Source organism: Centrocercus urophasianus, unplaced genomic scaffold (genome assembly GCF_019232065.1).
Source record: "Centrocercus urophasianus isolate 14NV4802_14NV808 unplaced genomic scaffold, USGS_Curo_1.0 seq_11, whole genome shotgun sequence".
NCBI classification, from domain to species: domain Eukaryota; kingdom Metazoa; phylum Chordata; class Aves; order Galliformes; family Phasianidae; genus Centrocercus; species Centrocercus urophasianus.
In genome coordinates this window covers 13,351,636-13,366,050 of record NW_024884253.1, presented here as the reverse complement: position 1 = coordinate 13,366,050, position 14,415 = coordinate 13,351,636, and the positions used below count along the sequence as shown (strand labels likewise).

At 41.0% G+C, this 14,415-nt stretch overlaps 1 protein-coding gene across 1 annotated transcript in view; it reads right to left on the bottom strand.

Annotated features, from left to right (window-relative positions):
• The window catches only part of EIF3H (eukaryotic translation initiation factor 3 subunit H), an 80,669-nt gene extending 70,570 nt beyond the window's left edge, over window positions 1-10,099 (bottom strand). Inside the window, exon 1 of the mRNA XM_042839830.1 lies at window positions 9,954-10,099. Coding sequence (XP_042695764.1) covers window positions 9,954-10,073 — 120 coding nt within the window. The 5' untranslated portion in view covers window positions 10,074-10,099. The remainder of the gene's footprint in view (window positions 1-9,953) is intronic.
• Window positions 10,100-14,415: the final 4,316 nt, after the last annotated feature.

Below are 14,415 nucleotides of genomic sequence, written 5' to 3'. Positions count from 1 at the left end.
TAAGAACTCTCAGAGGGAATAGTATTTAGATTTAAGAATGAAATCAATAGCAAGAACAAGAGTTTAGGAAAAAAAAAAAAAAATAACAAAAACCTTCCTTGCTAGACGAAACTACTCACAGACAAAGGACTGAAGGAACACTAGGTTAGGAAAACAACTAAATCAGTAAATAAATAAAACAGCAAACCAATCTTTTGTTTGCTTTAAATAGGAATGTGACAATGTAAAAAGAAGGACAAAGAACACATAATATTCTTGGCACATTCCATTCAACTCTTTACCACTTTGATTTATAAAACCGTGACTCTGGTAACAGACAAAGCTAACTGTTGTGGTTTCACACCAGTAGGCAGCCAAGTACCACACAGCCACTCTCATTTCCCCTCCCCTGCCTCAGCAGGACAGGGAGAAAATACAATGAAAAACTCATGGGCTGAGAAAGCAACAAGGAGATCACTCACCAGTTACTGTCACGGGCCAAACAGACTCACCATAAATATGATCAGTATGATTTACTGCCAGTAACTAACAGATTAAAGCAAAACTAAAAGTCAACTAAAACCACCTTCTCTCTCCCATCCACCCTCTTCTACCTCTTCTCCCACGATACTTCTGGGGAACAGAAAATAGGAGCTGCAGTCTCTGCCACTCTTTCGTGGTCACTCTTTACCTCTCCTCCATGTGGGGTTCCTCCCACAGAATGTCATCCTCCCGGACTTGATCCTGTGTGAGCTTCCCACAGGCTGCAGCTCCTCAAGTGCTTCTCCGATGTGGATCTGTGCTGTGGGGATCATCCTTCATAATCACACTGCTTCAGTGTGGGTCCCCAGGGGGAGCAGCTGCCCCATACCTCCTGTTCCCTGCAGCCCACGGCTTCTGCTCAACTCCCAGAGCACCTCCTGCCCTCCTTCTGCACTGACCTTCGCGGCTGCAGGGCTGTTTGTTTCTCTCATCTTTATCACTTCTTTCTCTCAGCTGCTGTTGCTCAGCAATTTCTGGCCCTTTCTTAAACCTGCTCTCCCAAAGGCTCTCCCAGCATCTCTCACGGCTCAGCTCTGCACAGCAGACAATCCCTTTTGGAGATAGCTAAAACTGGCTCTGGCCTGGACACAGAAGCCACTTCTGGAGCCTCTCTGCTACCAGAACCTCATCACATACACCCACAAAGCCAACAAGTCAGTCACAGCAAGCCACTCTCCATACAGTGCTATTAGCACTACTGAAGTATTACCAATGAACTTACATGGAACAGAAAGGGGAGAGAAAAGGAGCTCTCACCAGCCAAAGCAATGAGAAGTCTCCAAATTTTACTGGCACTTCACTTAGCCCAAAGATTTACTGCAATGAGGCTCTTTACTTTTCAACTGGAGTCCACACTTTCACTTCTGAATACAAGCACAGATTATATGGCAGAAGATTCCCTCTGTTATATTCATGCAACTCATTGTACTTCAAGATAAGTAACATATACACACACACATACATATCTCACAAATAATACGGAATGCTTGCATCTTTTCTACCATTCTGGGAGCCATGAAGACATCCAGATAGTATTCAGATCATACACTAACTCTCAATCACAACTTAATTGATCTAAACTTTTAGGGAAACAGGTCAAGTCAAATAGATGACAATTCAATTCAAAATGCCATTCAGGCTCTTTTGGAGGACACACGCAAGAAAATAGAGCCTATAGGACACTCTATTCTAAAAGCCCATTCAGTGCAATGTCAAGAAGCTGTACAGAGAACAGCAGGCAGAGCACAGAGCCTGAGCATTTTTACAAAGTTTACAATAGGCGTAAGGAGAAGTGAAGAAAGCACAAGAACTGGAAAAGCGTAATCTTCACAACATAAGAAAATGTCAGTGATTTTTAAGCCAATTCAATCCAGGCTTTGCTTATTACCAACTTGCAATGAAGCATGCTCAAACACTATGGAAATGTACCGCTTTCCTTCTGAGCATGTTGGAAGTTCTCATTAAAAAGAGCTTAAAAAAGCGTTTACAAAATGAGTCTCAGAAACTGATTTTCTGTAAGTGTTATCTTGTGTTCTCATTTACTGCAATCAGATTAATTGCCATAAAGAGCCTCTTACCCAAGAAGCTAACTAGGCCTTCCCTATCTACAGTCGGAATACAATCCTACTCACCGTATGATTTCAGGGCAAAAATGGCTGTCAATAAATAAACAAGAAACAGGCAAATATTATGACTGTGAGTGAAGTAACTACCGAAAAACAGCTCAATAATTTGAGATCTTGTCTTGAGAAAGGCTAACAAGCTTTTAAAGTAGATTAGAAAATAAAACAAACAAAAATGCTTTTTACATTACAGATGAGAGTACAAACCATTAGGCACACTACGTCATCTCCAAATCAATGATAATGTAGTGAAGCTTAAAATAGCAGCTTTGGAATAAACTGTCAAATCTCACACAAGAAACATCAACATTATAGTCACACTACAAAAATACACGAAGAAGTTGGTTAAAAGTTATGTGTTGGACAATCTGTTTATGTATATGTATGTGTATATATATATATATATATATATATATAATAAATAGACAAGGCTATCTTAAGGTTGAATTCTACTCATATTTTTAAAAGCATGCCTAACTACATATTTAGATAACTAAGTAGCTGGAACAAGTATTACCTGACATTGGAACATCATCTTGAGTAATAACTGTTAATACTCAAGTGCCTCTGTCCTTCGTGTTGCTGTTTGATAGCCTGCAGGCATGCCTTACCTGCTGCTATCCAGAAAGGCTTCTCTTGAATCAATAAGCCTACGTGTACAGAATATTCATACACAGTGTTTTATTAAAAAAGAAATACGTTCTTTACTGAAGTAGAAAAAACAACCAACATTTTAATGCACTGTCCTGTTACTATTGCATAGCTGTATAACTGGAGCCATAACCACATATGAGAAAGCTTTACTGTCTAGTCAATGCTGTTCTCCAAAAGCATTTCTGAATGTAGTTCTGGAATGCATATGATACATTCAGCAGGTTAGAATTAAATTTAAGAAGTCATATTGGTGTTTAAGGACTTAGATGGACAAGAAATTTTTCTTCAGCAAAAGGAAACAATCTTCACTGTTATTCACTTTACTGGTACTCCTAGGACATCCTCATGCAAAGAATGAAACAGCTTCCCAACAACACACTTCCTGCTAACTACTTGAAAAGTAAACGCGATTAACAAAAACAAACACACAAAATCACCATAGTTGATACTGGCATTCAGTACACTTCCCTTGCTAGAAGATCCCTTCTGCCCAACCCACAGCTGTTACTTTCCCAGGAGAAAGTTTCCACATACCCTCTATCTACATACTAGTGGACAGGCACAACACACAAGTCCACCACATGCAGTATCTACATTTTTGACTATTTGTTTCATTTCTACATTTCATCAGATTTCATGCTTATCTAGCAAACAGTGTTATTCACCCTGTCTGACTTTATGTCTCTGAGTGGTACACTGGATCATCTCTGCTTTTACAGATTTGCATCTTGCCTGACATTCCTACTGAAATTGTGCGACAGGCAGAAATATGCAGAAGATGCTCTTGGTGCAACCTTAGTAGAACAAGAGTAGGAGTGTCACCAAAAAGAGCATTCTAAAAGTCTCCCAAGTTAAATGGAAATTCAGAATTTCTTAGAGCTGTAACATTTCCTGGAAAACTTAGAAAAATCTTCAACCTGCTTTCTTTCCTCATAGGGTGCCTGAGAGTTTTGTTTTTATAAGCTTACCCAAGGAGCTCAAGTTTGCAAGATAAGGCTATGAAGCAATGGGAAACAACAGAGAAATGAAGAAGTCACCCAGCACCTTACAGCCACCCACCTGACTCTTGCAGTAAAGCATCATTATACTGAGCCTAAACAATAACCTACAACTACTCCACTGAAAACAAAGGTTACAGTGCAAATGCTGAAGAGTTGCTACAAACTTGAAACTAGGTTACATCGCGAGCTTCTATTGTAATGATCCATCCAACACAAGACTTTTTAAACAAGTTCCCTTCACCTTAGCTTACTGCTACTCTCCTGCTGCTCCCTTTGCCCCATTTATTCATTTTGCTGAGATAAAGTGCAAAGGCAATACAGAGCAAACAGCCAGCATTCCTAGTGCACGTGCAAAAGAGGCCAAATAAAAATGGCAAAAACAGAACTGCTGTTGTGAAAAAGACTGTCACTTTAGAAGATAATGGCTAACTGCTAGTAAATGAGCTTTCCAGAACTGCAGAACTCATTCTCTTTTGTGACAGTATGCAAGAACTTAAAGTACCTTTATCATTAATCTGAGAAGCACAAAATTAAAGAACATCAACTTCTCTTATTTCAAGTATTCACAAAAGGACTAGAAAACAGCAGCACTCCAAGGAAAACAGCAATATCCCACAAGTGTACTTATATCTTGAACCATGAACAACTTACCATTATGACCATACCACGAAACAACACCAAAAACTAAAAAGCAGAACTACACCATGAAGATAATTTTTTGCAAATGAGTACAGGGCATAACGAATGAAAAAGAGAAAGAGAATCATCTGTTAGTGTTAAGGAAGCAAATGTGAAGATACAGAAAAAAAAAAAAAAAAAAAAATCACAATCACTTAGTTTGGAAGAGACCTTCGAGATAATCAAATTCAACCACCACCTAACACTACCAAGTCCACCACTATACCAAGTCAGTAAGCACCACACCCACACAGCTTTAAAATACCCCCAAGGATTGTGACTCCACCACTTCCCAGTGCAGCCTGTGCCTAACCACCCTCTTCATGAAGAAATTCTTCTGGACTCGATGAAACTTGTTTTCCATACAGCCATTGGCATAAACCAGCAGCACAGCACTACCAATTATGCTCCCAGAAAATATTGATGTAGTTTTTGGAAACATCTGAAAAAGGTTTACATGCATATGCAATTTAAATTAGCATGTCAAACTTGAGAAGTTCTGCATAAACAATGTTTATAGTCAACTTTACAAATTCAGAACTTCCTGGCTATTGACACTCAGGTCTGCAAGGACAAGAGTGGTGTAAAAGTTCTGGTGTATTTATAGACTTCTATTCTGCATTTTGACACCGCTAATGGGAATCCAATGGGAACCAAGTCATTTCCCTTGCTTTCTGGACAGAAAGACAGAAGTACTCACTGATTAACACAAAGTCACCTGACTGCACAGATAGGTATTCATAAAAGAAGGCCAGATCTACTCCATTAGCCTGAAAATTTCTTTCCATACAAAAGAATAAGTACTATCAACATTCTAAAATTCATCAGCCTACAGCTTGAAATTTACTGCTCCTCACTGAAGGGAAGGAATACAAGATCAGTGAACCAAATCTGATTAATTCCTGCAGTTGAATTCCAAGAATTCAGAGCTCCGAGCAAACAATTTAAATAGATAAATAAAAACAAGCTGCTGTACGTTTATTTCAAACAGCATGTAATAATTACTAACCCCTTGGAGTCAAAGGAGTGACATCTGAAGTCTTTGCTAAGGGTGAAAGTGAGAAACTAGCAAACTTATAAACATGAAAGAAAGGCTTCACAAGGCTTTGCACAGCCGTGTTTGCACTACACCCAAACATTGTGAGAATTACTTCAGTGTTCAAATTTTAATATGGTGCTCTTATCTGGACAGCACTATTTATATAAAAAGTTCAGAGGACTCCAGGAAACCTACTGAGCTACCCACCGAAATACTTGGTGCATCCGTTGCTACCACTCCAATCAACAAGGAAGAAAGGAGTCAATCTGTTACACATGAGCAGCCTTTGTTCTTTCCTTCCATGCTCCCCTCCCTATCTCTCAAACACATGCACCTCCAAGTCCACACCCTTCCCTTTTTCCTCCTCATACAATGCTTAGGGAAAGGATGTTTCATTGCTTTTCAATTTACTGTCAAGCAAAGAAAAAAATAGTTATATATAAGAGGCAAGACATGTTGCCAATCTTCAAGTGATGCCCCCGCTGTTAAATGTAGTTACAATCAACTGTGAATGCAGCTGGTATATCCAGACCTGCAGCCCTTAACAGTCACCAAGCAGGTTGTAATCCAGCATTCCAAGAGCTAATAACAAACCTAGGTAGCTTTTAGGTTTGACTTCTGCTAAAAGTCACATTCTCAAATTGCAGAATATGATAATGAGGTGACATTAGTTCTGGATTTCTAAAACGACTACAGAACAGTTTGCAGTAACCACATCAATCAGATAAACAAGTTCCAGTGATGCAAGGCAATGAGCCAGAGGTATTATTTGCTTAGTTCCCTATCAAGGGAAATCTTACCATTGTCACATGCATCAAGTTTTACCATCTACACTTTCAAAGTGATTTCACTCCGAAAAAAATAAACTCCTACAGACTCCATGAAAGCAGACAGCTGAGCAGGGAAGACTCTACTGGAAGAACAAGCTTACCTTCCAAAAATGCCTTTAAAATCCAGTCTGCAGCAGCTAGAAAAGACTGCAGATCCCCAAATGGAGAAACAAATTTAAGAAACTATTCACTGGAACAGGTTGCCCAAGGAGGCTGTGAATGCCCCATCCCTGGAGGCATTCAAGGCCAGGCTGGATGTGGCTCTGGGCAGCCTGGTCTGGTGTTTGGTGACCCTGCACATAGCAGGGGGGTTGAAATCAGATGATCTTTGAGGTTCTTTTCAACCCAAGCCATTTTATGATAAGGAGGTGAGCCCTCTAGCTTGGTCCAAACACCTACTATAATTCAAGCAGCAAAAACAGTCTTTTTTTTTTTCTTTTGTCTCAATCTTACATTATAATGGTGCCTACTGCAAATGGACATTTATGATAAATACGTACAGCTACCACTTCTAAAAATTCCAGATAATACTGAAGATGCTTCATAAATCCTTTTGTAGCCATTATCATGACAAATTTGAGCAGGTTAGTGATAATTTCTCTCAAGAAAAAAAAAAAAGAGGAAACACGAAAAAGCTGCTTGCCTACAGCCATATAAAAAGAGAAAACAAGATAAGTGTTCTATGCAAGTAAAATAAGAATGGAATAGAATAGTTAAGATATCATTGTCTCGCAATACAGAAGCTGTTAGTGAAATATAAGCACCACTTGGCAAGTGAGATCTTGACTTTACAAGAAAAAAACTGCTAGAAAATCACAGAATTGTAGGGGTTGGAAAGGACCTCCGGAGATCGTAGAGTCCAGCCCCCCTGCAAAGCAGGCTCCCTACAGCAGGTCACGCAGGTAGGTGTCCAGGAGGGTGCTGAACATCTCCAGAGAAGGAGACTCCACCACCTCCCTGGGCAGCCTGTTCCAGCGCTCCATCACTCTCACTGTGAAGAAGTTCCTTCGCATATTGGAGCAGAGCTTCCTATGCTGCAGTTTATGGCCATTTCCGCTTGTCCTGCCCCCACAGACCACTGAAAAGAGGTTGGCCATGTCTCCTTGACTCCCACACTGAAGACACTTATAAACATTAGGAAGATCACCCCTGAGCCTTCTTTTCTCAAGGTTGAACAGATCCTGTTCATTCAGCCTTTCTTCATAGGAGAGATGCTCCAGGCCCTTCACCATCTTTGTGGCCCTCCACTGGACTCTTTCCAAGAGATCCCTGTCTTTTTTGCACAAGGGAGCCCAGAATTGGATACAGTATTCCAGGTGAGGCCTGACCTGGAGGGATCATCAGACTTGTATTCTTCTTTCTGAGAAATTGTAAAGATTGAAAACTATGTTTACAATTACCTTCAGAAGTATTTTATAATACACTCAGGTACTCCATTCAAGTTACCATGGGTCTATAGCATGATACAGTTCTTACTGATTCTTCCTAAATCTACTGCTCCGTGGTGTATTTTATTTAAGTAATAATACTTCTAAAATTTGTGTGGATTTATCCCATCTTAATAGCCAAGGTTCCATTGTTAGCTTTTACACCAGCTACAGCCGTGCTTTTTAGATATTGTTGCACTACCTGAAACAAAGCAACACTTATTACAAATCCACATGGCACCATTACATAATAAAAAAAAAAGAATGCATCACATTAAAAGACTAAAGAAGTTAACTACTGGATGCCCTACTTGTATTTAAGAGCAAGACAGAAAAGTAGGTGTTGCTGCTCCATATATTACGTTTTCAAGTAGCATGCTGACATTTAGAACTTCATTAGAAAAAAAATATTAGTACTTTACTGTTCCTCTGAAATAACAGACTTCCTAGAAGCCTTTTCACTTTCTCACACATACAGAATACTGACAGATTATTCCATATTGCATAAGCAAAACCAAAGCAGCCTATACAGTGAGCCTGTCTGAAAGAATTACTTACGCCACTGCCAAGAGATAAGGCACCAGTAGAGAGAAACAGATCACTGACTTCCTTAGCTCAGACTAATTCATCCCCAGTTTTGGCATGTAATTATTCTGATCACCATTAATGCAAGACTGAAAAATCCCCATTACTTTGTGAGAATATAAATGAGACACTGAGACTAGAAACATCCAAGTAGAATTTGAGTGTAACAGTCCTAAGACTGGCAATGGGAGGCACTTTGGTTACAAAGAAAATAAAGTTACGCTAAAACTTCACAGACATCATGGACATTTGAGAATCACAATTTGCAACTTGAGAAAGCTCCTTAAATCCACTGAGATGCCTTCTAAAGGGAACAGTAAAAGCTGTCCATAATTTTCAGTAAGCCAGCTTCAGCTCTAATCTCCATAAAAGAGGTACTACCACACACAAAGACAAGAGAAAACAAGTAAAAAGCATCCAAAGCCATTGGACAGACAAGAAGACCACCACCAGGGCCACTCACAGCTGATGTGAGTGATCGGAATTTCACAGAGCAGATTACACATCTGTTCTCTTTTCTTCATTATGACAGAAACAAATCCAATCTAGAAGTATCCTACCCTCAAATATGTTTATATTGTTCCCTCAAACTTGTAAAAAACATACACACCACTGTCCTGGTCTCTAGAAGACTCTGACCTGCTTGCAACAACAGCAGTCTGCTATCAGTTGCTATATTTTTAACACTATGCTTTGTGACTGGTCAGTATTGACTATTCCTTGACAAAGCCCCATGCACCAAAGCCCCAGGCAGCTGAACACAGTAGTGCAGAAATGGTCACACACAGAAATTCAAGTACTCTCTTTTCAATCACACGACTCAGTATAAGCAAATAAATCACTCTCTGTAGTCTTAAATATTTACTAAGCTGCATGACTTTGGGATGAGTGGGGACTATCCCTTACAGACACCAGCACGCTTTTCAGTACTTACCCACAAATCATAATCTTTCTCATTCCTAGTATGTGGTTCTCCTTCATGCTTCAGCTGCACACTGTTTCAATGACACCCAGATGACAAAGAAGCAATAAATAGTGCTTCTACTCCGAAGAAGTAGAAGTAATCACCTCTTCTTCCTACTGTGTCATCCTGAGTACTACCAAGTGTATGATACATCAACAAATACAGGAGGTGCCAGCAGCAAAACCAAAAACCAACTTTTGCAAACACTCCCCCGCTCAAAGCCTGCATGGTCACCACCATTAGGACAGCTTCATTTTTTTATTACTATTATTTATTTTAATAAAACACAGCAGGCAAGGCAAGCTTATCAAAGAAGTTAAGAGACAAGAGACAGATCAAGAAAACTCCACCATGTGCTCCCCGGTGGCACCCGTTTGGCGTCACGTAGCACTAGGTACGAAGGGTGGAAACAGAGAATGCGAGCACCAGAGCCTGCCCCGGTTCGCGTAGGGCAGCTCGCAGCCCCTAAGGGATGAGTGCAGGCCGCGGCAACTCGGGGAGGAATCGAGACAGAACGGAGCCCCCGCAGCGCTGCACAGACCGGGCCGGGTCGGCTCCACTGGAGCTCCACGCGGCTCCAGCCTTCACCCCACCCGCCCGCCGCCAGCTGCCCCCGGGCACCGCCACTCACCAGTCCATCGATCTGCACTTGTTTGACGGCCGAGTCTCCCGTGGCGGCAGCTTTGCCTTTGCCCTTTGAGGCGCCAAAGCCACCGCCGGCCGCTCCGGAGCTCTCCTTGCGAGACGCCATCTTCCCCTCGTACCAACCGGAAAGAGAAAAGTGAAACACCGGAAGTGAGCTCCAAAGCCGAGGCGGTGCGCCGGAAAAGGGCTCCGGGCGGAAACTCCAGGTGAGGGAGAGGAAGAAGCGCGCATGCGCGGGGCTGCTACAGTGCGAGGGGTGTGTGGCTTTGCTGCCGTGTCGCGCTGCTCGTCAGGCTGTGGCTCAGCGGCTGGCAGTGGGGTGGGGGTTTGCGGTAAGCCGTAAACTTACGTCTGGGTACTTACAGGAAGATTTGAGGAAAGTCTTGCTCGATGGGGGGATTTATGTCTAATAAACTCGCTTATTGCCGAGGGGGAAGCTTCCTTCTACTGGAAATCTGGGAGAAAATGCATGTGAAAGCCTAGGACTTTCTTCAAAAAAAAAAAGAAAAAGCAGACTATGCAGTTAACGTGAGTGCCCGTCTTAAGCATAAACAACAGCTCGGCATGCTGAGCTGGGATACAAAATCCTGACCCTAGGCAGAAGTAAAACCCTGAAGGAGCAGCAACTCGTTTTGGGCTTGAGAGTTTCAGTGATGTACTAAAAGTCAATTGCTGCTTTTCATTTGATGCTTTTTTTTAAAGTACACCAAACCCTGCCCTCGTGTTCTGAAAAATGAAATTGGCTGTGAAAGGTAGATGGACCAAACATCAAAACCTCTCCAGATCCTGTGCCAAATGCGTGATCTCGTAGGAATTCACTGTGAAGTTTTTCAATCATGTGGTTGATGGTAATTTCTAAGTGGGGCAGGGAAACTTATTTTGCAATGCCAATGCCGAGGTGTATGTGCATTTTCCAGCAGACACATGCCCAGCGTTCGTTCCAATAAAATGACCTTAGCATCACACAGAATGATCCTTACCAGCTGCTTGCATGAGGGCTGGAACAGATTCAAGCAAAGAATCTTGTACAACATAACACCCACCAGGGAAATCATATCCTAAATGCCATTGATATCACTGACTGGATCTGCGTGGACTGAGATGAGAAATCTAGGTGCCCAACTTAGCCTTGAACTCCTCACAGTAGATGTATAAAGTTGGGTGAGATAAGGCCCACTTTAGATTTCCCAGAGGAAAAGCTGTTAAATGGAGATTGAGAGTCCCATTTAAAATTTACAGCATTAGTGAGGTCAGATGTGCTCCAAAGAAACTGAAGTGTGCATGTGCACACTGGATTAAGGGCACTGCTCTGAAAAACTGGTCAGAGGCTGATGCAACAGCAACCCCAAATTACACAGTAGTATCCTGTGGCCAATGAGCTCAACCATCGTTTAGGTGTTGCAGATTTGAGTCCTACCTTTCACAGGCTCCCATGACTGCTGACTCCCACTAGCATTGTCTTTTGAAGTTTTTCTAGAGAACAAAATTAATTAATTGCTTGAATATAAATGCTTCACAGTACTGTTATATACACTTGCATAACCAGATTTAATTTACACATATGATCAAATAGATTTTGATTAAAGAAAATTAAGATTAGAAAGCAGTATTATGGTAATACTGTGGTTTTCAGGGCCAGCCTACAGACTCCTAGAAATCTATGGGCTATTTCAAAGGTATTGGCAAAGCATATTTAAAAATAAAAAACACGCCTTCTGTCAGTAGACACACTGTGCTTTACCACTGGCAAATTCATAGAGACCTGAAAACTGAGAAGGAATGAAAACTACTTGAATAACACAAATGTGATTCATTATTCCTGCCTATATTGAACAAAAATTCCATTTAATTAAAAAAAAAAAAAAAAAAATCCGCTGCATGGATCATCAATATGTTCAAAGAGTTGCTGTGGGCACCAAAATAGCCCTATTCTAGGGACTGGCACAGAGCTCACATTTAGTGCACTGCCAGAACAACTCAGTCAATCTGGTTAATTATGATTAACGTGAAAAATGAAAGAAAAATATCAACTTCCTTCTATTTAGAACTCTTCAGATCATGAGAGGCTAAAGGCCACGAGAAATTCACCATTGAAAATACTGAATTATTGTAAAAGAGGACATAAAAAGGAAGTCAAGCTGAAAAAAGAATTAGTAACATTGCCCAAGCTACTCAGGAAAACCACAGAACAGAAGACTTCCATCACAAAATAATTTAGAAAGCTCAAGTAGTGCACAAACTCCATTAGTCATTTTTAAATTATACTCTAAGTCAAAAGGCAGATGGAACCAAACAAAGCCCTTTTATGCTCCAGTCCCACTTAAGTAAAAACCTTGATATAATTCAGATGTGTCATTTGCCTCCACAGCTTTGCTGCACCATATCAATGCTATGAGCAGAACAAGTGCTGCTAAATGTAAATAATCTGATTAAGGCTTCAAAGATGTAATCCCTTCCAAATTGTCAGACTGACTTTACCTTAAGGGCTAAACCAACTTGAATTGCTTTTGTACACGCTTCAGGCTAAGACCATTCACATGAATAGTTCCAGAGATCAGCCAACCTGCAATGACTTGTTACCACTTGGTTAATGAGTTGTGTCTGAATTCTGTGTTTTTTCTCCCTACCCTCTGAGCAATTCCAGGTATTTGGAAGTATAATGAATACCTTCATTTCATTATCACAAAGTGTGCAGGAATACAAAAGAATCACTTAGGATACACATATAGCAGTCTGTACTTGCACTAAGAGTCAACAGCACCCCAAATGCAAAGTTGCATTAATAGCTATAATCACCTAAAACAACATTTGTTATCTGCAAACAGAAACCATTTGTATTAAAATAATCTCCTCAACTCGGTGGCAACAGATTCTCCTAACACCCAGTTAAAATTATCTTCTAATACCTTGCACCCTTACAGAAGTCTCAAGTTCAGAAAGGCTGTTTTCTGGAAGAGATGAGGTATTCAGGCTTAAATTTCCAAACACCACAGCATACAGGCAGCTGGCATATAGGAGTATATTGCTGTCCTTTTTCAGTGTGCCATTACATGTAATATACCCACTCTGCCTTAGAAAGTGAGTATATATCACATAGAAGCGAAGTAACCATCTAGCATCTTTCCCTTGTAAGGTAAGGCTTGCACTTGGGAGCACTGCAGTGAACACAAAACTATACTTAGTCCCTACATTCAAGTGCAAAGCTCGTTCCATAATTCCTGCACGTGCCAAATGGCACGGTGTCTTTCCTCCTTTTGAAATTCCTTTCTTATATTCTCGTCTCAACACTAGCCTCATGGTCACACACCATCTCATATCTCATAAGGGAGGGTGACAATCCAAGAAAGCCCCTCATGCCTCCACTTACCCTGGCCAAGCATCCACCCATCTTCTTGTTCACTGCCTTCTTCCGTGGCATGGGGAGAAATCAAAGAGGCAGGGAACCTGTATGTTCAGAAGCACCGAGTGCTACGTAAAGGCAATTTCACACACCTCCTCCAGCTCCAGAAAGCTGAATTGTGTGTAAATCCTATGTAATTCTGGATTTTCTGCCATTTGTGTTCTGATGACATCTGCATTTCAGTTCTAAGGGAAATGCAGCACCTCTGGCTGATAAATAAGAGAGCTAATTATCTTGCTGATAAATAAGGCAGCATTCTCCAGCCTCTCTTTGTTACCATTTAACAGCCGTGCACTCCCAAAACACACAATATGTTTAGAGAGGAGAGACTGTTGTTTCTGTGCTGGGTGTCAGATGGGTTATTTCTACAGGTCAAGCACATCTCCTTCTTGCTCATGCAAGCTATTTATACATACTGTCCCACATTACTCCACATTTTTAATACAGAACAAACACCTACCTACATATTGATCAAATGAATCAAGTAGAATACTCCATCCCCTTTTGTCTTCTTTCCCCAGCCATCTGTGCCTGCGCAGAGTTGTTCAGCAGAATTACGTGACCCTCAGTGACCCTCAGTGGTCGTTTGAGATGTGTTCCCCTGACTCATTTTGCCTTTATGTGATCATGAGTCATCTAAGGGCACTGTTGTTCCCCTTTTGGTGTCTCAGTTCTAAGACCAAAGAGGAGGTATAACCTGGGCCAGACAAATTGCTGCTAACATGCCACATTCTTCAGGGAGCACTGACAATGATCCAAGCATCAGCTATTGAAATAAACTTGAAATAGACAGTGATTAACCTAAGAATACATGTGTTCATTCATATACTTGGTATCATCTTCAGACATAAATCACTTCACCAGACGCAATTCACTGAGGCCAGTCCTCTGAATGCGTATGCATGCGCATCAACAAGTTTCTGTGTCGTTGATAAATGATCATCTTCTGATGAGTCAAATATTCAGACAGTGCTTACTGTGAGTGATGTTAAATGTTTGTAAATGTTGGAACATGATTATATGATCGCATGGGCATTTTGTGTCTAAG